The following is a 25109-nucleotide window of genomic DNA, read 5'->3' as shown; positions in this document are numbered from 1 at the left end:
ACTCTTTGCAACCATGAATCCCAATGCCACCTATAAACGCTCGCTGTTGGTGAGGTCCGAGTCTCCCCATATATTCAGCAGACGCCATCTTGGTGGCTCAGTATCATCCCCCTTCTATACTTCTCTCATGTTCGTCAGTATTGCTGCCCAGTACTCCTGAAGAGGTGGGCAATCCCATATCAAGTGGAAGAAGGTACCATCCCATCCACCTCCCCTAGGGCAGAGCAGCGAGTCCATTATTCCCATTTTCACCAGGGGGGTACATGCACAGTAGGCCCTATGCAGAATCTTAAGCTACATTAACCCGAACGTTAGGCGTATGGCCACCTCTCTGGGAGAGGCCATTGCTTCCAGCCATTCCTCATCTTCAAGGGTGCCCAGGTCCCCCTCCCACCGAGTCCTGAGAGCTAACAGGGGTTCTGGGAAGTTGTTTATAATTTTGCGGTACACTAGGTAGATCACTTTTTTGTCTAAGTTTTCATCCCATGGAGAAGCTGCGGGCAGCACCGTCCCCTTGGGTATTACAGGTTTCAGTGCATGGGTAATCTGGGTGCTAACAATTGTTTTTGTACCAGAGGGCAGTCCTATTGCAGGGACACCCGCTGCCTTGCGTGCAGTTCATATCTGATCTGCATCCACTACGTAGTTTTAGATTCAAACTGAGTTGCTGTCTATTCAAGTTGCATTGAATCAGTGGAGTACAAAAGATCCTCAATGCATGATTCCCATCTGTAAATTGTTGACTAATCTATCACTCAAACTCATTTTAAATCTGATTTTCTCGGCTCTTGCGTACTCATCTACATCTGCTAGCCATCCTGTCATTGAGGCCCTCTCTATAAGGGGAAACCCACTCAGGTACGATCCTCATCACCACCCATAGTTTTTATCCGAGAAGCAATAACCGTAGTGGATAGCCGAGCATCACCTTATCAAGTGCTGTGAAACGGGCCGGCCACCTTGTCCCAGAGCTTCACCTACAGGCACATCCCTACTTCTTCTAACTAAAACCATCTGTATCTACCTTCTGGACAGGTTCTCCCATTGTCTCTGCTGCTTTCTTGGCATCGGACGAAGAGCTAGAGCCATATCCCCTGGACCGTCGTGACTCTGAGCGACGAGAGAGTACCCTTCGTCCATCAGGTAGGTGAGAAGGACAGAACTCGTGGGACCTGAGAACGATCAAGAGAGCATTGGGGGACCTTTCACGGAGAGCAGGCGTACCTAGCCTGAGACATGGACATCATGAGGGGGTGCTGAAAAACGGTTTGGAAGGGGCATAGCCTGTAATTGCCGTAGCGCGTGAATGGGTGATATATCTCTTCAGGATGCACTTGTGTTTTGATTGGAATGGCCAGTACTACTGGTATCCTCCATTACCCTACTTTCTTGTATGAGACCCCTTGTACGCTGAGCACGTTCATCTGGAAGTTCAGATGAAGGTTGGATGACTTTGAGCTGGTGGCGGGGAAACCCAAGACTTTGTGTTCTCTTCGTCTCTTAGGGTAATCCATGGATCAGTCCACACCCAAGAATGGGCCGCAATGCGAGGGGAGGCTGAGATCCCTGGGATGGGAACCCCCACAGCGGCACCTTTCTCTGGCTGGCACCTCTGTTATTCATCCACGCTGTGTGGACCGATGATTCGCCCCAAACCCAGTTGCACAGCCAAACAGTAGATTTGCAATAATGCTCCTGTTTCATCCATTTATTCAGTGCTTAATTCAAATTATTATGCTTTTTCATATTTAGTCCACATGTAACAGTCCTGCTCTTTCAAGAGCTTCCAGTGCTCAAGATGCGCCCATCCAGACCTCCATCAAGAGCAGGATAGAAACGCAGGATTCGTCCAAAGCAGTGTTCCTTATTTGAACCCAATGCATTTCGGGCTTCACAAGCCCTTCTTCAGGAGTGACTGAAGCATCTTTTTCTGGGAACTCTTCCGCGAGCCTGGCGCGTCCTGGCCACTGGGGTCCGGCTCCTCCTGCCACCACTGCTCGCCCAGGTCAGCTGCCATCTTTCCAAACACTCTGCAGTGTCACCACAATTATGCCAAGACAGCGCTCCTCTGTTATTCTGCCACTGGTCCATGTGTACTCTTTAACCAATCAAGTCCACGCAGGAGTAAAACTGCATCAAGTGAAGCCTCTTCCTTTCCTGGTGGCCTCAAGCATCTGTGATCAAATGATTCTTCCAGCTCTCACTGCACACATCTGGATGGAGGGCTTCCTTGATGCATCCACCACGCACACCTCCCATAACCAGATAGTATATATTCCCAGTACATAGACGCTACAAGATGACTACTACAAGGTTATGCACAGCCACTTAGAGCAGTAGCCACGCCCCCTCTTCTTTCAGCTACAATACATATGGTCCATGTAGATGACACTTTCAAAGAAAGGTCATTGAGTGCAATGCTTGACTCTCTTGATCTTAGGCAGTTTCTCTGGATCGCATTCCATTCTATTGCTTTTTGTCCATCAGGGTCATTATGGAAGAGGACCAAATGAATTCTGCCAGAATGCTAGGCCTCAAACCTCTGCAATGGAAAACATGCCACACCAACAAATTAATGAAATTGCATTAATATGTAGGTGGTTGTCTTCAAATGCTACTGATAAGCAGAAAACCATGGAATGGAATGCTACACAAAGTAGTAACCAGTGCTCAATTGACTCCAGCATTTACCTCCATCACCTTTTGTTTTTTTCAGATTAACCTCATCGCTGCGGCGCGAATTTCGCCGCAGGGCTGAACATTCCGATCGCGTGCGTTGTCATGACGGCTCCCAGCCGTCATCAGCACACGCTCACCGTGACTCATGACGGCCGGGAGCCGCCATGAGCATGGAAGAGGTTAATTACCTCGCTCATGTCAATTCTGCTTCAGAGGACAAACCCTCATCCCCCCCCCCCCTGCGACAATGACCTAACACACATGCATTTAGGGGGAGAAACTCCATCCTTGGGGTAGACTGACACCAGAGATTGGTTGTTTTATTTTTAGAAGTTTCCTTCAAGGGATCCCCTTACAAATGTGTTGTCTGGTTGATGGATGTGAGCACACTGTAGATTAAAACCGTTGTATTGTTTCATTCTAAGAGGAGGATTGGGAGCGGACTTCCCAGCCCAGGTGCGGTGTGGCCTGAGGCAGAGGTGCTTCTCCAAACAGGCAATGCCGGAAACTCTTTGAAATCGATTTCTGAGTGAAAGAAAGAAGGATGTTCAGTGGAATTCAAGCCTGGTGTCCTTCTGTCTGCTTCAGTGGCGTTGCTTTAATGTGTTGGTCCTGAGGCAGAGATGCCACTGAGCTCTTACAGCCAGATCAGTGCTCAGACGGTGAGCCCTAGGCTAAGGTTTTTGACAGTTTCCTCTGCCCGGTCGCCTCTGGGAATGTGTTTGTGATTTAATATTATGTTTCTTATGGAGTGGGATGTGACCAACTTTTGTTCTGTGAACTGGATGGTATTTCTTCCAGCGAAGATGGGGTGGAGGGTGTGTATTGCTTTGTGGGTAGGCGTGGTGATGAGTTGGCTTAGTCCAATACCCCTATTCACTGCCCATCCCTAATCCTTAGAAGAACCTTACTACCCCTATTCACTACCCATTCCAGAACCCTAAAAACACCTTACTAGCCCGATTCACTACCCCTCCCAGAACCCTAATAACCAGTTACTACTTCAGTATATACTTAAAAAAATGTAAACCGTGAACACATATTGTAATGTTTTTTCATATTTTAAAAAAAGTGTATTAGTGTTTCAAATTTGTTTACATACAGAGGTCACCCTTGAGATTTCCATACTTGTATCACCATTGCATGATATGTCAATTAAAACAGAAACATCTGAAGGGAAGCAAATAAAACCACTAACTCAACATAACCGTTGGTTGCGAGAGGTGTGTGTCCCAATACATCCGTTCCAACCATCTCCATGTTCACACAGCTACAGGTATACAATATGGCCCAGTGTATGGGTGTACAATATACGTAGCATCTATCGCCAGTTTGAACATCATATACTGTTTTGGCCGCATCTTTATCTCTCATCGCGGGAGCATCTAGGAATTACTACTATGCAGTAGGCAGTGTGTCGATGTAGGCCAACTATGGATACGTTGTGCAGCAGTCCCACCGGGGGATGCTGGCGGGGGGGTGGGGGGGGGGGGGTTGATTGTCTCTTCCCACCTGAGCCAGTCTAGAAATGGACTCCATATGTCGTTTGGTCTGGAGGCCGGTTGCTCTTGACAGAACACAGCCGCCTTTATCCAGGAGGCCCTGGACGGACCCTTGTGTCGCCCCTAGTGTATTGCAATTTTTTGTTGGCCATCAGCAACAGCATTGCAGTCAGCCGGCGGTTAGCCGGGGGAACATCTTTGACAAATCCCATTAGGCCCACCTGTGGTGTGCAGTTCATGACCACTCCTGTAATGTCTTGTACTATATTGAACACTTTGACCCAGTAATTCGCTATTGATGGACAGTACCATGCCAAACGAAGGAATGTAGCGTCTGGTGTCTTGCACTTCCAGCAGTTGCTGTCTGACCTTAGACCCGCTTTCAACAGTTGCAAAGGAGTTCGATATAATCAGTGTAGAAACTTGAAGTGGAGTCCTCTTAATCTGTAGTTGGGGGATAGTAGTTCCAGCGGCTGCAGCAATAAAGCCTTTGCTCCACTGCACGCGGGTTATCCAGATCAGTGTTCCAGATATCCAGCGCTCGAGCGGATTAATGAGCGTGCCCGTTGTACAGAGGTCTACAATCTGGTAATCAGTTTGCGTGGTTACGAGTTCGTCAACAGATACTCCAGGGGTGCCAGAGTGGGGGGTGAGGCCGGAAATGTGTTATGTGGTGTCCTACAGGTGGCTCTTAGTTGGTAGTATAGCAAGGTGTCTGATAAATTCGGGGGCTCTCCATCCGCTAGTTGCGGGGGAGGCCTGAATTCTTCATCTGGGTAAAGATCTGCGAGAGTAGTGATGTGGAGGTTGTCGTGCGCGCGTTTTCGCACCCCTGTCGTGTAGCATGGGGAAGTGCAGATTTCATACCAATGGGATGGAGGAGGTATATAGCACTGTAAAGCCTGCTGTTTTCCTTAATCCATTCCATGCCCACCTCACGGCCTGCACTGTCTTTTTCTTTGTTGGAATATGTATATGTCTTATAGAGTTTCGTGGGGAGTGGAAGTGGGCAGTATTGTCCCTCTCTATGGCAACACGAGGCTGGTACGGGTTGAGGTATATCGAGTAAAATCCCAAGACCTGTACCTGCCAATCTCTGGCCTCTACCTACAGAGACCCGCTTGGCAACGCCACGATACTCCGGAATCTGGGAGTATAACTGGACGAGGATCTCTTACTTGAAGAGCATGTGAACGGGGGAGCTGGGAGCTTCGCCTTGTTTTGGGGCCTCCGGAAATGGTACCCAGAGTTAGCTGCCCAAGCAAGGTCCCTGATTTCCAGAGGCGTAATACTAAGTAGGCTGGATTATTGCAATGCCCTCCTTTTGTGCGCCCCTAATTATCTACTGAAGAAATTGGAACGCGTTCAGGTAGTCATAGCCAAACTAAATAGATCTCAGAATTCCTCTGCCGCTTTTGGAGATCTGCACTGGTTGCCCATTAAACAGAGGATTATTTTAAAATCACTCTGTATTGTTTTTAACCCCTTCGGGGTGCATTAGGGCCCCTGGCAGTCATGCGTCACGGTGGGCGTGTGCAGAGGATGACAGGGGGCCGTCCGAATCCCGCCCACTATTTAAATCGCCCGCACAGTGCGCAGTGCCGAAGGGGTTAAGGCGTTGCATAACAAAGGACCAAAGTCACTGAAGCCCAGATTAAGAAAACATAGCCCCAGTGTAATGGAAAGTCTAGCGTGAATGGCTGCATATGGTCAGTAAGCTATCGTAATATGGACTTGGACCAAATGTATCAGGTTGTAAATCCCAGGCCTCTCTGCATGATGTTGCAGCCGTCTATCAGTCAATGGCTGCATGGCTAGGGCGAACCGCAGGAGCGACAGCGGACATTCCTGCTGCGTGCCTCGTGAGATTTCAAATGGATCGGTCACTGATCCATGCCGTGAGTCCTGTTAATATCGTATTTGTCGTATAAATAGTGTGCTAAGCCTAATACTGGCCAAGAGAGCGATCAGGTATGACTACTCCAGTGTGACAAACGCCTCGGTGGCATCCAGCAGGGCAGTGAGGGCGGATACTTGCGGATCCACGTAGTGTAATACTGCAAAGAGTGTCCTTAGGTGATTAGGTTGATCTGCCCGGGATGGTGCCCAATTGATCCGGTCGAACCACCAGAGGTGAGAGCGTTTGTAGGCGAGAGGCCAGTAGTTTGGCATATATTTTGGTGTCTACATCAATCAAAACATATTGTAATGTTAATGATTTCAAACTGAATGACTTATTATTTAATTCATTTAAATCGAACTACTTAAAATTCAATAATTTTTACTGTGACCATTCAATTTGTTTAGTTGTAATTTAATTGCTATTACAATTTAAATTACTAATACAGTTTTAAGTTGTCTGACCAAAACCATATGTGCATGTGTACATAGTTGTGGTTAGGTTACTTAAATCAACTTACCTAAAAAGTAAAATACTGAAAACTTAATTGCAATCTAAAGATTCCCAATGTAAGAAAGGTGAAGCACTGGTAATGAATCACTTTTTCTATATGTGTTGCCGTGTTACATCAGTGCACGCCTAGCTGTATGTCAGCATGCCTGTTCTCTGCCTTTGGATGGATGAGACATATCATTATGGGACATTGATTAATGCGAGCTCGTTGTAGTTTTTTTTTTGCAGAGTTTTATATAGCGCAAACTAGACCCGAACCGAATCAGGTATCAGAGCGCTTTACATATTTTTCCAGTTACGTTACATGAGGACACACTTTCATTTTTAGGCACGGGGAGATTAAGTGATTTGCCCAGAATCACAGGAGATTTTGGCGTCTTACCGAGACTCGAACCCAGTTCCTCCAGGTCCGAGGTCGAGCGCCCTAGCCGTTAGGCCAACTCCTCTCCCGATGGGCTCTATTTTTACATATTTTTCTTGTACTCCTATTAACAAGCCAGAGAAGGGATTTTTCCATTCTGGGCAGGTTTTGTGTTGCACATTAGCCGAGTGAAGTGCTTCAGCAAAGAGCGGCCTTGATCTGGTCAGCAGTGCCTCTGATTTAAAACCAGAGGGGTCTAACCTCGGATACCTTCTTGGTTTCCTGAAATGAGAACATATGCATTGTTTGTACTGCTCCATGGAATGAATGTAAGGTCCGAGCGAACCGCCCTCCTCACCTCATAGATCACTCTGTAACAAAAAAGGTTTAAAAGGCAGCAACGTTTAGGGTGTGGCGAGGCCGAGAGCCCAGTTGCATGAAGGATGTTATGAGGCTGTTTTCTGACTGAGGTCCTGGTGGCGTGGAGGTCTGTGGGACGGCAGTCTGCTCCTTGGCTCCTTATACTAACCGACCGTAGCTTTATTCAGTCGTTGGATGATGTAGGTGTAGATTGTACTCCCAACGGTTCAGAGTTGTGTGGAGCAATGTCATTGGAATGCATTTCACATATGATCTAATAATCTTCGTCCCTGAGCTTCTAATAATGGTCATGGATGCTCTTTGCATATGATTTGTTATAATGAGCTATTTCCAAAAAAGGTCACCATCCTCTTTTGGGGCTTAGAGAATCTTCTGGGGTGACCTCAGATCTGCTTCTAAACCGCGCAGGGAGCGTTGGCTGAAGCTGGGGTGTGGTTTGTGATTGCATCACTCCCTGAGCACCATCAGGGACGCTTCAACACTACAAACACACCGGATCTCTGGGGTCGGCCGGCACCACTGTCCCTGCCTATACCTTACACAAACACCATTGGGGTGTGAAAGATTTCTGTTCAGGCCCAGTGTTATAGAAAGCAGAAAACCCCTCAAGTCCCACTTATATTTTGACCACCGAGTCAGACCCTCCAGGATATCGCGATTTCGCGGTTTGCTGCGAAATCGGCACTTTTGTAAAAATGCTGCGATTTTTACAAAAGTGCCAGCGAAATCGGTACTTTTGTAGAAATCGCGCGGCATTTTTACAAAAGCCACTATATCCTGGGGGGTCTGATTTCCATTGGATCTGTGTGCAGTTTGCAATATCAACTTGCGAGATTTGAACTTCCGGAGCAGAGGCCTTTTGCAGGCCTCCTGCCCGAGGCGGCGGCCTCTGCAGTCCGCATCTCGGTGGCAGGTTGACTGGGAGATGAGGCGAGGCGTAGGAAGTACTAAGCCCTGCTCAACGTGGGCTGAACCCCGGCTTCCGCTGCTGAGCACTCGAGGTCTCGGTGACCTAGAGAACACGCCTGCATATGTTTACTACACCGCCATAACATTGCATTTTTGCAAAAGGTAATCAATCTCAAGGCTTGCTTGTGCCTTCAGCTGTCAAGCATTAGCAAACATGAACTGTAGTTGCTGATGCTCACATAAACCGAGCACGTCTGAAGTGCGAGAAATGTATTTGCAGAAGCGAGTTTCACTGCCTAACCTGGACCCTTCCGTGAGGCAGGTGGCTGGTGAGAGCTGTGGCTTTGCTTTCTCGTTTTCTTTTAAGCCTGCTGTTTTCCCGTTAATTGATGTTACTAGTGACTCAGCTCATCCAGGGTAGTAGGGGGTGAGAGAAACTGGGCGAAAGAAAGTGAAAAGTGGAGAAAAGTAGAGAGGAGTGAGCAGGAGAGAAAGAGGGAGGGTGAATGCGTGAGAAAGAGGGCGAGAGAGGAAGGGGAAGAAAGACAGTGTCTGGAAGAACGAAAGTATGAGAGTTAGAGAGAGAAGAGAGGGCGAGGAAGGGAGAGAGGGCGACAAGAGAGAACTAGAGAAGCAGGGTGCTAGAGAGATCCGAAGATGGAAAGAGAGAGGGACGGGGGAGAAGAGACTGGGCTGATGAGCGAGATATCGATAAGGAGAGAAAGATGTGTGTGTGTGAGAGAGAGAGAGAGGATGAGTGAATGAGGCACAGAAAGGAGGGGGTGTGAGAAACAGAAAGCTGAATGGGACAGTGGAAAGAGTGAAACAGGAAGGAAGATAGAGGAGCTAAAAGCGGCAAAACACAACTAAGAGAGGGAGAATTGGGAGGCAGAAAGAGTGTAAGGAAGGGCGTGTGACGGATGGGGTCACTGGAGGCCGCTTTATCAAGGTCCAGGGCTGCAGCCTCTGTCTCCAGCTCCATGGATTTACCTACGCAGGCAACAGAGGGAGAGAGAGAGAGAGAGAGAGAGAGAAAGAGAGAGAGAAAAAGAGAGGGAAATAGAGAGAGACAGAGAGAGAAAGAGAAAGAGAGGGAGGTAGAGAGAGACAGAGAGAAAGAACGAGAGAGAGAATGAGAGAGAAAGAAGAAGAAAAAAGAGAGAGCAACATAGACGGGAAACAGCGTTTACAATGCTGTCATTACATCGCATTACTATTACAACACGGTCGTTACAACGACTGCGTTGTTAGTATGCGATGCAATTACGTTGCAAGTCATCACAACGACTTTCTGTAGGGGGCGCTGAGGTATTGGAAATGAATTCCAACACCTTCCCTACTGTTGCGCAAACTGGAATAGGGATAGTAAGTAAAGAGTGTGATAAGAATACCGTGCTCTGCAGCCCCGAGGTTCAGCCGGCAGTTGTACAAAATCGGATGAATTTAATTCTCCTTATTTAGAGCGACCCAATATAATTGCATCCTAGACGCTAGCAATTACAGGCCGGGATTTTCTGCAGGAGGCGCATTGAGAGATATGTTAACTGGACTGTGAAGGGCTTATCATTATTTACCCTTTTGGCATTCTGCTAATCTCCGATCTATGCCCTGCTTGACAGCTACTCACTCTCCACGCTATTGAGCCGTTTGTTGTAGGAAAAATGGCCAAATAAAATGCTGCAAAATTGCCGCTAAATTTCCATATTTGTGCCTCTAAATTTCCATTTTTGTGCCGCTAAATTTGCTAATCCAAGTCGCTATATCCTGGGGGGTCTGCCGAGTACATCCTATACTTCCGTAGACCAATGTGTCGTTTGTCCCCATTTACATTTTCCGTTCTTACTTCTGGTTCTACCCTTCACAGCACAATCAGTAAGAACTTACTACATATGTACAACAACAACTAACATATTTTCAGCAACATACACATTAAAACCTAAGCTTGACTTTCTCTATATCAGCAGCATTTCCTTCGGGCCGTACTGCCCTTAGCTGGAGAAGAGAAGGCCAACGCATCGTGTGTGCAAGTGACCGTCCTGGACAAGAGGTCGGCCCTGAACCCAGCAGAGGTAAGTTAACAGTACTGGGGCTGACAGATGAGTCGTGACTCCCTGATCGCCATGTTTTGTGTGTGTGTCGATGTCCCCCTTCCCTGAGACTTGTCCCTTCTTGGCAATGTACAGCTGTATGGTTTGACATTAGCAATCCCTTCTTATTTTCCATGTTTAGGCGGGTCCGGCGGCTCAGTGGACTAATGCATCCACTGTAGGGTCCTATTTTCGACCTCATGCTCACAGGTTCAAATCTCAGCGGGCCTTTCATCCTTCTGAGGTCGGTAAAATGAATAGCATTGAGTTGGGTAACAATACGCATCTGTTATCCAGTGCCAAGATACCCTTGGGTGAACGTGCGCTTTACAAATACATGTGATCACTCCCCTGTTTGCGCCACCGTTAGAAGTCCGGTTGTAAATAGGGTGACATTCCCGAGGATAGATCCTTGGCGCCTTCGGGATCCGGCAATAGGGGGAAGGCTTCGGGAGGACCCTAATATACACTTTGAGGAAAACCAGGCATCTGTAGAGTCCTAAATCACACTGTGGGTGGCCTATAAGACTGTGCTGAGAGGATTAGCCCAGGCACTGATTGAGTCACAGAAGAAGGAAGAGTCCCTCCAGATCTGGACGCTAGAACACGAGATTGAACAGATGGACAGGGATTGTGCAACTACCCCCTCGATTTTGAGAGAGTTTACTCCCCGGTCTGCATGAGAATAGAGAGAGACTGTGAGGAATTTTTGCGTGACTTTGCCCTACCCACGTTGTCCGCGGAGACGAGTGAATGACTTGAGGCAGGTTTTACGGCAGAGGAGCTTAGTAATGCCCTGAACTCCCTGCAGTCGAGGAAAGCCTCCGGGCCAAATGGGCTTCCAATAGAGATCTACAAAAGACAAGCTACGATCGTAACAGCCCCCCTTCTCAAGATGTTTAACGAGGCCCGCGCCTTTGGGGTGCCCCCTCCTGATCAGAGGGAAGCTATGTTTGTAGTGATTCATAAGGCATGAAAGCCTGCAGACCAGTGTACTGGCCAAAGTCCTGGCGGATACGTTGATTTCTGTCATTACGCAGTTGGTGCACGTTGGCCAATCCGGATTTATGCCCCGTAGATGCACCCGCCATAATCTTGCGATGACTGTACAGAGTGCTGTACATGACTGAGGACGTTGGGGATACTCAGACTGCATTGATGGCGCTGGACGCCTCAATGGCCTTTGATAGCATCGAATGGCCCTATCTGTTCATGGTGCTTTGGAGGCTGGGCTTTGGGCCGGTCTTCTGCAATTGGGTATGTCTCCTGTACAAAAAACCAACGGCCCGGGTGCGGGTTAATGGGGCTGTTTCGAGGGCCTTCTCCTTGTGGAGAGGTACCAGGCAGGGTTGCTCCTTTTCTCCCCTCCTCTTCGCTCTTGCTTTAGAACCATTGGCTCACTGGATCAGGAGGGATCCTACGATCTGGCGACTGGCGGCAGTGAAGGGGTGGGAAGAGCGTATCTCCTTCTATGCAGATGATATTGTTCTATACCTGGCGCGGCCTTACCACTCAATAGCCCAAGTGCTCCACATTTTTTAGCTGTTTGGCAGCTACACTGGCTATACCATCAACTGGTCAAAGTCTGTAGTTTTTCCACTGTCAGATCCCCCCTCGGATCCCATCTCGGTGTACGGCCACGGTGGTTACCGAGGAGTTTAAATACTTAGACATCTATGTCACGCGCAACAAGAAGGAGATTTTTGATAGAAATCTTGAACCCCAACTGAGTCGCCTGAGTGCCGATGTAAGCCACTGGCGTACCCTCCCACTCTCTCTCATGGGCAGACTCTGTTTAAAATGCTTACATTACCGAGGCTCCTCTATATTCTACAGAACACACCCTATCCGGTTCCCCCTAGTGTTTTTAAATGAATATCACAGGCGGTGCAGACCTTGTTGTGGGACGGAGGGTCCCCTAGGATCACGGTGCACAAGCTCCACCGGGGAGTATACGATGGAGGACTGGCGCTCCCGGATGTCAAACTTTATTACTGGGCCTCGCAGCTTCAGGTGATCAACGATTGGGTGGATACAGATAGTAGTAAGCCGGCTTACAGGGTGGATGGATGGTCATGCCTGGGGGCAATTGTGAACCTCTTCTTTATGCCCGAAGGCTGAAGGCAACGTTGCCTGAGCACACTAGGGGGGTACTGCAGTGTTGGAGAGAGGCTCACAAACTCTTAGGTTGGGCGGGTGAGTTAACCGGGAGAACACCACTGTGGCTAGGTGAGCATCTGCGGGAAGTAACCACTTTGATAGACTTCTGGGGTGGAGGATGATTGCCATTGAGTACTTAGGTGATGTCTGGAAATGGGATTCCCCTCGTTCCTTTGAATACCTCCAAAGGGTGTACAACTTACACCAGTCACAAAGATCTGCGACTCCTACATGCTCTACTATCCCATATACAGAGTGGTACTACTATTCTGGAATATTCGCAACTGGAGTATAGCCTGTTGCTTGGCCCCATAACGGAAAACCCACGTCTACAATCTACCTTAAATTAATAAACCACGTACCTGACCCTCTGATCACTCTCAGAGCAGCTTGGGCCAAAGATTTAGGAAGTCTAGATGATGAAGACTGGCAGGATGCACTGCAGAGTCCTAGAGAGATTGCAATCTGCTCACGGTTCAGACTAGTGCAGCAGAAAATCCTCCACCGCACCTACTACCCCCGCACACACCTCTATGCATAGGGCAGGAGTCCATCGGCGTCCTGCGTTAGGGGTTGTAGGCAGGAGGGCACTTTCTTTCATATCTTATGGGAGTGTCCGGAGATCACCCCCTGTTGGACGAGAGTCACCGACATCATGTCTAGGGTGGTGGGGGAGACGGTGCCGATTGAGCCAAAGTGGTTATTATTGATGATCAAGGGGGACACTGACTGGCCCAGATACATCGAACTCTGGTTGGCCCTAGCAGCGGTGGTGGCGAAACAAAATATTGCTAGGGAGTGGGGGGGGCAGTCGCCCCCAGCGATGGGAGGAATGGCGGCGTGACTTCGACTGGTGCCAAAGGGCAGAGGAAACAGAATATAAAAGTAGGGGGTGTACTAAAAAGTGGAATAAAATGTGGGTACCCTGGTGCAAGTACAGAGAGACTGGAGTGATCATGGAAGGGTAGGGAAGTTTGGGATGGCTTATTGTCCTTGTTCCCAATTGATAACTACGATGTCAATTTTTGCAATGTGTCCCAATGTACTATTGGGAAGGACCTCAAGACCTGGCTCTTCGACTGATCCGGCACCCCCCCCCCGACACTCCCTCCCCCTACCCCACCATTGCCTTGAGACCCTCACGGGTGAGTAGCGCGCTATACAAACCCCTGATTGATTGATTGATTGATTGATTGATTGGTATTGCAGTTGTGTGGTGCTGTATGGTCTCATGAGCAATCTTAATAAAAAGAATTTACCTCCCAAAAATATTTTGTGTTCTTGGTAAATAACATTAGTTTTTATCTTGGTGGGGCTGACCTTCAGTTCGGGGCTGGATATCCAGATCTAGATGAGATTTGGTAGGGTGTGAGACGTTGGATGTCAGAAGTGGCGTAGCTAGACACTTGGCCGTCCGTGGCGGTCCCTGCCATTGCCGCCCCCGCTGCTGCGCTGAAGAGCCGTGGGGGGGGGGGTAGGTTCTCAGGCTCTCTGGTTATGCTCTTCCTCTAAAGGTCGGCTGTGTACAAGGGTTTGGAAAATTCAAGCATTCAATGCAGGTTAAAATTGAATCAGTTGCTGTTACCCTACTCCCTCCCCCCCACCCCCCCCCCAAGAAAAATCTGATTATTTAGAATAGCAACAACAGAGTACAAAAGCCCACATAATTACAGGAGACGCATGTATTTATTTCAGTTTGTGTAGACACTTCAGCCCTCTATTTCTGTATGTTTCTCACATCTATCTGAGCCACTGATATCTTTCTGTTGTCGCGAGAAAGAAAGTACATTGTGATTGCTTGTCGTTTGGTCTTATAAAAGACTTAGATAGCCACTTCTTTACATCTGTATTTTATAACATTTAACTTTGCCTTTTATTTTTGTAAGCAGGCTCTGTGGTTGCCCCTGAAGTTTTAGTAGTAACAGTAAACGAAGACGAAGATGTCTATTCCGTGGATGAAGAGGACTGTGAGATAATCGAAAGCAGCGATGAGCTCACAGGTGAATAACTGTGGTGTGCTAGTTATAACAGATAGCATTCAATAGTTAAAGGCCTCCACACTTGATGCATAAGATGTACACAGTTTTTTTTTTGCATAAGCCCTCTTTTCTCTGTATACTCTTCTCCGCAGGGTTGTATATCCAAATGTCTGTCCCATGATTTAATGACAGAAGTGTTTTGCTTCAGACTTCCAGCATAAAGTATAATGCAGGCAATGTTAGTCGCATAGATCAGAGCTGTGACTACTGACGCTGTGCATACGGGCGCCATAAAACGTTATTGCCAGGTCAAATGAATGCAGGATGTGCAATGAGCAGCCAATTCATTTGATTTCATTGTGTGTTTTTGTGTTGATCTATGGCCTGAGTTAGAGTTTGGCGGAAGGGTTCTCCGTAGCATAAGAGATGGATATTCCATCCGTATTATTGCAATGCATTAGGATATAATGCCCTTGTAATATAAGGCGGAAGGGCTATCCGTCACATTTGTGACAGCGTACCCGACCACTATAGTCAACATCAGTCCCTGATAATATACCACTTTTCTGATCCCTCAAATAATTTTGTGGTAGAGACCATTGCAAAGAGCGTAGCAAGGTGGTGTCCACATGTGGTCCAGAAGTGCACTGAATTGGTGTTCTGTAGGTGCTGCTGTTGTTTCATGTTGGATACAGTTGCTTGGTTTTACCTCCTGCTCCTTCATATGGGCTCACACTTTTTCAGGTTGGCTCATGGTTGCCCAAGCTCCTTGCTCTTGGCCCCCAGTTCTGCTTGTTGGTAGCCACATCCTTGTTTTAGCAGCCATTCCCTCATGTTAGCTCATGCTCCCTTGTGTTGGCCACCACCTTGTGTTGTCTCTCGATCCCTCGAATTGTCTTCTGGCAGATCATGTTCACTTACGCTGTTTTGATCTATCCTCTTTTTAAATTATGTGGCATTGGAAATGTTTTGTGTGGTTAATCTATTCTATCTTGGCACTTGCTATTATGTGGACCCGCTAGCTGTGGGCATCTTACTGGCAGATGGGGATTCTCAGTCAGTGGGAAAAATGGCTTGTCCTGGGGCTGAAGTTCTAGGCAGCCACTGAAATTTTTATAGCCTTTCTTGTTGTAGATAAGTGTTTTTAGGCCTCCCCAGAAGTCAAGGAAATCAACATTGAACTATAGACGACGAGTTCCAAAATGTTTTCTAGTGCTCAAAGTGTTTCAAGTTCATCTAGTAGGCAAAGCTATCCTGATCCGTACAGACAACATGACAGCAATGTTCTACATACAAAAACAAGGGGGGGGGGGCACACTCTTTCCAGCTGTCACAACTAGCACAGACCATCTGGAGACGGGCCATACATGACAGAATGTTTCTCCTGGCAGAACTCCTTCCATGAGTAAACAATCAGATTGCAGATCTGCTCAGTCTTCAAAGACAACAGCTCCACGAATGGGAACTCAACCCTCAAGTTCTCCTCCCACTCTTTCAGAAGTGCGGCTTACCAGACCTAGATCTGTTTGCCACAAACCTAAACGCAAAATGCCCAAACTTTGTATCCAGACATCCACACCCATTGTCCAAGGGCAATGCACTATAGATGAACTGGTCAGGGATATTTGCCTACGATTTCTGCCGCTCCCACTCATTCCATTTGTGCTTCGGAAGCGCAGACGGGCGTCCCTGACATTAATCCTAGTTGCCCCCACATGGGCCCGTCAACCATGGTTCACAACCCCGTTGGAGCTCTAAGTAGTTCCTCACCAAAAACTACACCTCCCTCCCAATCTGCTCACTCAGCAATGGAGAAATAAGACATACAGATCCCAGACATCTCAACCTTGCGATCTGGCACCTGAAATCTTAGTTTGGCAACCTTAATCTTTCGCCAGACTTAATTAATATTATCAAAGCGTTCCTATTTAGCGTACTCTTCCATACGCTTACATCTGGCTGCAATAGCTGCATACCTACAGAACAGACAACATATGTCTCTTTTTAGAGTGCCTGTCATCAAAGCATTTATAGAGGTACTTAAACTAATCATTTCTCCAAGACTTCCCACATGCTCCAGTGTGGAATCTCAACATTGTCCTCACCAGGAAAATGGGTCCACCCTTTGAGCCATTGCAAAGATGTGAAATACAGTTTCTTACTTGGAAGGTAGCTTTCCTCATAGCTATCACAACTCTGAGGAGAGTGGGTGAGCTTCAGGCACTAACTATTGAAGAACCTTTCTTACAAATACATTAAAACAAAGTGGTTCTGCAGATCAACCCTAAATTTCTACCAAAAGTAATGTATGCCTTTCATATCAACCAATCTGTTGAGTTGCCCGTGTTCTTCCCTCAACCAGATTCTGTGGCAGAGTGTGCTTTACACACTTTAGATGTGAAAAGAGCAATTCTTTACTATATAGAAATGACAAAACCTTTCCGCAAAACAACACTACTATTTGTGGCTTTTGCTCCACCACATAAAGGCAATCCAATATCAAAGTCAGGCATTGCAAGGTGGATAGTCTAATGCAATGGTTCCTAAACTGTGTGCCGTGGCTCCCTGGCGAGCTGTCAAACGTAGCCAGGGCAGCCGGGCACCAAGCACTTTATTGCATTTAATGTGAAGGGTCTGTTGGCTTCAGTTAAACTAATTCGACTTAACCACAAGATGCAGATGATTTGTAAGTGAGATGCCTAAAGCTGTAAACGTAGTGTTCGAGGCATGTGGGCTGCTGAATTCATATCTATAGCATAGATCGCCGCCTAGTGTTGGGTCCGGATGATTGCACATTGTTGTCCTGGAAGAGTCTTCGAAGTATCACGAGATAGGTGGCTCCTCCCCTGGACTACAGTGCGCATGGACTCCATCCCCAGATTGTTTTTTTCCGCCATTGGGTTCGGATGCATATTTGATCACTCAAGTTCGGAATCAATAGAAACTTTCTTTCGGCCCAAAGGCCTTTCCTATCGTCGGTATTGTTTTACGATCGGTGCCCAGCTCTGTTCCAGCTCAGTTCCCGAGTCGGACGTCCAGAGGAGTCGCGTGGCTCTTCGATGCTCAAGGCCCGGTCGACGCAACAAGACTTATTCGACGAAACATCATGGAACAGAGCCCGTTCAAAAGGTGCCCCGTGTGCAACTCAAAGTATCCCCACATCGACGTCCACCCGGTGTGCAACAAGTGCCTGTCGCCGGACCACGATGAAGCCAACTGTATGGCTTTTTCTCGTTTCCACTCCAAGAAGAAGATTCGACTTCGGCGCGTGGCGCACCAGGAGGCCCAGCAGACGGCACCTGACCCGGTGAACATTTTCTTTTTTTTTTTTTTTTTTTTTTTTTTTTTTTTTTTTTTGAAAACCTTTATTGACTAATGAAAGCTCACAAATACTGGCCTACAACCCCACGGGCTGGCCAGAAACAGAATGGTCAAATAACCAGCATACAAAAAGAAGATCTGCACAGGATATAACATCAGGAGCACTGGTGAAACAAGAAAAACCATCGAGCGTTCAGCAAGAGCAGGATAATAAAGGTTAAGTTTTCTAGCACGGGGAGGGGACCAAAAGAATAACGGGCCGTATACGAGAATACAAGGGAGGGACCGCGGCAAGCCGCCATTTTATAAACACAACGTAAGAAAATGAAGCCATATAATCAAATCGAGCAAAGGACAAAAACAGAAGCAGACCATCAAATAGCGACAGTGGCAACAATCAATCGCGCACACTCACCTCCGCCCCCACCCGAACAAAGAAGACGTGGTCAAAAAGCCCCATCACAAAAACTATGTAATACGCACCCCAACGGAAAAAGGGCACCTCCAGAAAGGAGGAAGGGAAAGAGGGAAAAAAGACAACAGAAGGAACACCCGCCAGACCATGCATCCTCAGGGGGAAAAACAGGACAATAAAACCGGCATGCGATGTAACAGCAATATAATACCAGAATAGGCAGCAAACCACAATCAGCCACACACCGGAAGAAGGACAGAATACCCCCGGGGGAGATACAAGGCGACAGAGTCCCGAAAAAGTGAATACACAAGAGCCATAGAACAAAAAGGGAAAATAAGGGGGGGAAAAAGACCCCCCGACACAAACAGACCCCCCCCACCCACCCCTAAGCCCACCCTGCACCCCTGCAGAAGGCTACGGCCTACCCCCCCGCAGCGTGCCTGTCGCCCTAAGTTGAACCCGAAATTTAGTGGAGCAAGAAAAGTTGGAATTAAAAGACAAAGAAAGGGGGGGGGGGAAAGGGAGGGAAGGAAGAAGGGAATAAAGACATACAAACATACACACGGGGGAGGGCCAAAGACAGGAGTAAATGCACCCATCCACCCGCCCGGGTTAAGGGTCCAAGTCCTCGGGAAGCCAAAGAGTATCAGGCCAAAGTCCAGGAGCACCAACCAGTTACACAGAACCATATCAGGACACAGAGATCATCCAAACCGTTCATGAACCACCGCATATAGGAGCCAGTTTTCATCAGCCCTGACCCTTTTTATCCAAAGCAGTAAGGGTCCGATCCAACGAGGACCCTGCCAGAAAGAACAGAAGGCAGGCAGCAGGAAAGTCCAACGGCAGTCCAAAAAAGTCACAGGAAGAAAAGCATGGAAGATCCAGGAAAGTCACAGAATGTAGCAAACGATGCAGGCACAGTTCCAAGGATATATCCATAAAAGCCGACCCATCCGGGCCGGTACAGGAGACGTCATCGGGCAGTGGTGATTGAGAGGGACCAGGAGAATCATGAAAGTCCGGCAAAACAAAATCCGGCTCCCGGGCCAAGGGCAGAGGAGGCAGCACAGGAGGAGAAGGCGCCATCAGGTTGCGCGCCTCCGGGGTGGCAGCCGGGGCCGAGTCCGCCAGGAGAGTACCAGCCACACCCCGCGATATCAATGCCTCATCCGGTCGCGGGGGCCCGGGAGGCCCGTAGGGAGGAACCGTCTCGAGAGCCAGGAGTGGCGCGGCCACCGATAGCCGCCAGGATAGCAGGACGGTCAGGATCCCCTTAAGTGCAGGAAAACATTCACAGTATCCGACACCCGGGCCTTGTGGCGGGCCCCCAGTGCTCGTCTGGGCCCGGCCCAAACAAATGGGGCTGGTCGCCATCTTGAGAGCCCGAACAGGCCGCGCGGCCAACAACCTCCGCCGGGGCGGCATTAAAGCAGATGAAGTCCCACCGACAGGCAGAAGAACACCCCGGACAGGAAGGGGGGCCACCAGAAGAAGGGGATTCGCCGGCCCCCCAATGTCGCCAGTCCCGTTCTCCGAGTCCGGGCGGCAAAGAACAAAATGGCCGGACCGGAGAACAAAGGGGGAAGAAGCCGAACACACGAGGAACCCCAATAATGAAGGGCAGCGTCACCATCCAAGGCAGCTGCCACACAGGAGCCTCTCAGCCAGGAACCTCCGGCTCACACGAACAGCGGCCCTCCAATCACCTCCAGCGTGCCCCGAAGGGCAAGCCCGCAGGCTGCATCCGGCCCAGGAGCCGGGACGAAGAACCAGGCCAGTCCGCTCTCGAGTCCCGGGAACGATTGGGGACACCGCACCGGACCCACAGCCGCCAGGACAACCGGAACAAGTGGTAAGTGCCTGCAGTGCGTCGTAGTAGTACCACACAGCAAGGAGGGCTTCCCGGGGCAGGATAAATGCAGGATAAATGTGAAAAACACAGGCAGGCGAACGGAGCCGAGCTAAAGCGCGGCCATCTCGGTCGCGAGCTAGGCTCCTCCCCCCGGTGAACATTTTCGATACCGAGGGAGAAGAGGTAGACGAGCAAGAAGAACGAGAGCCGATTTCCAATCCAGCGGCAGAGATCGACTCCAACTACGACGCAGACGTAGAAATGCTTGATGCAGAAGACAGGGTAGGAGACGACGATGGGGCCTATGGGGCCACGGAAGATAGCTCAAGCGAGGAGCTATGCCCCGTTCAGGCAATATCTACGGCTCAGGTCGAGGGATCGCCACATGGCCTTACCCAAGATCTTGCACCAAGTTCCACGGTCTCGCCCCCGGGCCCGGCTACGGACACTTCTAAGGAGCCGCCATTGGTCAAATCGAAACCGAAAGAGAAAGCTTCGGTGTCGACGAACCCGAAAGTGATAGAGGCGCCGTCGAAACAGAAAGTGCGTGTCGCCTTGGTCGGCTCCACGTCTTCAGAACAGTCGGTGCAGACAAAACCAAAGAAGGTTGTCGAACCGGTGAAGTCGCTCAAGGGCGTCGAGCCGAAGACGGGGACACCGAAAGTACTTGTCAAGGTCGTCGACCCGAAGACTTCGGCGCCGAGGGCCGTCGACACAGACAAAGGACTCTGAGCTCCTAAAGTTGTCGATCCTGCGCGTCGGCCGGACAAGGCCAAAAGTACTACAACCCTCAAGTCCGCACCGGGTGGTGGCTCGAAGGCACCTGTCGAGTCGACGCAGCCGTCCGCCTCCTTCACGAAGCAGGTGTCGGAATCATTAAAACGCATCAAGGAGAAGGCTTCCGTTGTCGATCCGAAGGATACTACCACGCCGAAGCCTGCCGCCAAACCGCAAAAGTCGACGGCGCCGATCCAGTTCACGCTGCCGCCGAAAGTGGCGCCGAAAGCGTTCGCGCCAAAGAAGGTTGTCGAGGCGTCCATGAAGGTGTCCACGGGGCCGAAGCCTACCCCTGCAGTTGTGGGCACAACGCATCGACGGCCCCTGCTGGAGGAGCAGTCGGAACAATTTATCGACGCCGACACCGGTAAACTTTCCATTTACAAGCGGAAAATCACACCAGCACAGCCGATGGAGTCCTACACAATTCCTTTAAAAAGGAAGAAAGATTCCACGGATTCACCCGTTCTTGTTGAACTAATAACTCCACGTGGTCAGGACACTGCTCCACTCTCGCCCACTTACTCAGATGTGGAGGCTGGGGAAGGTGACAATGATGAGTACAACTACCCTTCCGACACTAATCCCGAGGATCAGCATGACACATGGGCAGATGCTGCGGACCCAGGGGATCCACAAACTGCCCCGGACACTCAAGTGTATAATGTCAAACCATCACCTACTGAGGACTCAGCGGCATTTAATGCGCTTATTGAGAGGGCAGCCAAAAATCATGACGTCCAGCTCCATGCTGACCCTATTGAGGTGGACTTTCTGTTTGACACCTTTTCCACCTCTGAAAAGACCGTAAAGACTCTGCCAATGCTGAAGGGTGTCTTGAAACATGCGGCAGACATTTTTAAAGAACCCACACGTGCCAGGGTTATAAACCCCAGAATTGAAAAAAAGTACAAGCCAGCGCCTGGCGACCCTACCTACATCAAGGGCCAGTTGCCGTTGGACTCTCTAGTTGTTTCTAATGCCCGGAAGAGTGCAAATTCACAAACTACTAGTGATGCTCCTCCCCCTGACCAGGAATCTAAAGTGCTAGAAGCATCAGGGAAGAGGGTGGCGGCTCAAGCGGCCAATATCTGGCGTATTTCAAACACTCAGGCACTCTTGGCCAGATATGACAGGGCACACTACGATACACTTGAAACCCTGTTACAACACTTGCCAGATGAATATAAGGAGGCAGCAGAAATGCTCATTCAGGAAGGGAAACTCATCTCAAATGCTTCTATTAAGTGTGCACTAGACGCAGCAGACACCGCGGCCAGGGCCATTAACACCAGTGTAACAAGCCTGGCTCAGGATCTCCGGGTTCAAGCCGGAGATACAGACCACCATCCTAAACCAGCCTGTAAACCCAGATCACTTATTTGGGCCTGAGGTGGACACCACCCTGGAAAAAATAAAGAAGGACACTGAGACTGCAAAGACTATGGGGGCTCTCCAGTCCCAGCAGTTCAGGGGTGGTTCTTCTCGTCGTTCAGGCAATAGAGGTGTTTCCAGAGGCCAGCTGTCCCAGCAAACACAGTACACTAAAAGTGGCGCGCAAACCACGTACAACAAACAGAGTAGAGGTGGCTATCGTTGAAACAGCGCAAAAGGCAGAGGTCGTGGAAACAACAACTCCCGATCCTCCGCCGCCAACAAACAGTGATGCCTTGTCACTGCCCCCTGACCATACAACACCAGTCGGGGGGAGACTACAGCAGTTCCTGCCAGTCTGGAAATCCATCACCACAGACAGGTGGGTCAGACAGCTTATCCAGTACGGTTATTGTCTAGAGTTAACATCCACTCCACCCAACATACCCCCAAGACACCGTCCTATGTCCAAGGAGCATTTGCACTTATTGCAGCTGGAGGTGCTAGTCATGCTGCAGAAAGGGGCAATCGAGCTCGTGCCAGTGGAGGAAAGAGGCACAGGAGTCAACTCCCTGTACTTCTTAATCCCGAAAAAGGACGGGTCCCTCAGACCCATTCTGGACCTCAGACCCCTAAACTAGTACATTCTATCAGAACACTTTCATATGCTCACACTGCAGCAGGTTCTTCCGTTGCTCAATCAGGGGGACTTCCTCGCAACATTAGATCTCAAGGATGCATATTTTCACATTCCACTACATCCGTCACACAGAAAATACCTCAGATTCAGAATCAGCATTACCAATTCAAAGTCCTCCCCTTCGGAGTGACCACAACGCCCAGGGTGTTCACAAAGTGTCTGGCGACAGTGGCTGCGCACCTCAGGAGACAAAACGTGCACGTCTACCCTTACTTGGACGACTGGCTTGTCCAAGCAAAATCGGCACAGCAGTGCGCTGCCAACATGTCCCACACCATTCACCTTCTTCACGATCTGGGATACTCACTAAATTATCCAAAGTCCCACCTTCAGCCCGCCCATGTGCGGCAGTATCTGGGCGCGACAATAAACACTCTGGCGGCCACAGCCCAGCCAAATTCAGTGAGGATCAACAGCATTCAATTGCTGATACGGAAATTCAGACCACAACACTCGCTTCCGGCACGAGTGTTCATGCAGTTGATAGGCATGATGGCCTCCTGCATCTTCATAGTCCCGCACGCGAGACTACATATGCGTCCGCTTCAAGAGTGCTTAGCACGTCAGTGGACTCAGGCTCACGGACAGTTGAAAGACCTAGTGTTGGTGACTGGTCGTGCATACAACTCTCTGCATTGGTGGAATCCACACAACCTTTGCAAGGGCCGACCGTTGCAGGAGCCTGTGCCACAAATCATCCTAACAACGGACGCATCTCTCCGGGATGGGGAGCTCATGTACTCCACTACACGGTGCAGGGACTATGGACAACGCAGCAGAAGAAAATGCACATCAACCTTCTAGAGCTGATGGCGATCTTCATGGCAATGAAGGCATTCAAGGTAGATCTGTGCAACAAGGTCGTGTTGATCCGGACGGACAACATGACGGTCATGTACTACATTTAGAAGCAGAGAGGTACACACTCTCCACAGTTGTCTCATCTGGCACAGAGCATGTGGTAGTGGGCCATTCAAAGGAACATCTTCCTCGTGGTGGAACACCTCCCAGGCACGGACAATCAGATGGCGGACCTGCTCAGCAGGTACAGCCACCAAATGCACGAGTGGGAGCTACATCCATCAGTACTCCACCCGTACTTCCAGCAGTGGGGTCATCCAGAGATAGACCTGTTCGCCACAAGGGAAAACGCCAAATGCCAAAGCTTTGCTGCCAGGTTCCCGCACCCACAGTCGCAGGGTAATGCGATATGGATGAACTGGTCAGGCAAATTTGCGTACGCTTTTCCCCCAGCACCTCTAATACCGCTGGTGGCACAAAAGCTAAAGCAACACTCGAGGACGCTCATCCTGGTTGCTCCAACGTGGGCACGCCAACCACGGTACACCACGTTTCTAGAACTTTCCGTGGTACCGCATCAAAGGCTGCACCTCACGCCCAGACTTTTGACGCAGAGCCATGGCGACATTCAGCACCCAGATCTGCAACAGCTCAACCTGGCGATCTGGCTCCTGAGGTCTTAGAGTTTGGCTACCTCAACTTGCCTCCTGACTGCATGGATATCATACGGGAGGCAAGAAAGCCCACCACAAGGGCATGCTATGCGGCAAAATGGAAGCGGTTTGTCATTTATTGCGTAGACCACAGCATTGACCCGCTTGACGCGTCTACGCACAACATCATTTGTTATCTGTTACATCTTTACAAATGCAACCTAGCATATGCTTCCATTCGAATACATTTATCCGCCATAGCGGCTTATCTCCAAAACAGGCAGCATCTCTCACTTTTCAGAGTGCCTGCCATTAAAGCTTTTCTAGAGGGACTCAAGCAAGTCATTCCTCCCAGGACCCCACCTGCTCCTGAATGGAATCTTAATGTGGTTCTCACACGGCTGATCGGTCCACCTTTTGAGCCTCTACATTCATGCGAGATTCAGTTCTTAACATGGAAAGTGGCTTTCCTGATAGCCATTACGTCACTGCGACGTGTTAGTGAACTCCAGGCACTAACTGTACAAGAGCCATTTATACAAATTCACTCCAACCGGGTGGTGCTGCGCACTAACCCTAAATTTCTTCCAAAGGTGGTTTCGCAGTTCCATATCAATCAGACTATTGCACTGCCTGCGTTCTTCCAAAATCCTGAGACAGTGGCAGAACGAATGCTCCACACTCTTGACGTCAAAAGAGCTTTGATGTATTACATTGATAGGACCAAAGATTTTAGGAA

At 49.2% G+C, this 25109-nt stretch overlaps 1 protein-coding gene across 4 annotated transcripts in view; it reads left to right on the top strand.

The window, feature by feature from the left end:
• LOC144770966 (uncharacterized) overlaps positions 1-25109 on the top strand; it is a 74733-nt gene that overhangs the window by 31663 nt on the left and 17961 nt on the right. Inside the window, exons 5-7 of one of the 4 annotated variants that reach the window (XM_078655829.1) lie at positions 1036-1143; positions 10210-10314; positions 14382-14492. In XM_078655829.1, coding sequence (XP_078511955.1) covers positions 1036-1143; positions 10210-10314; positions 14382-14492 — 324 coding nt within the window. Of the gene's footprint in view, positions 1-1035; positions 1144-10206; positions 10315-14378; positions 14493-25109 lie in introns of all 4 variants that reach the window. The other 3 variants (XM_078655826.1, XM_078655827.1, XM_078655828.1) reach the window with 3 other exon arrangements.

Source organism: Lissotriton helveticus, chromosome 7 (genome assembly GCF_964261635.1).
Source record: "Lissotriton helveticus chromosome 7, aLisHel1.1, whole genome shotgun sequence".
Taxonomy (NCBI): domain Eukaryota; kingdom Metazoa; phylum Chordata; class Amphibia; order Caudata; family Salamandridae; genus Lissotriton; species Lissotriton helveticus.
This window is presented reverse-complemented; position numbering and strand designations above follow the sequence as displayed.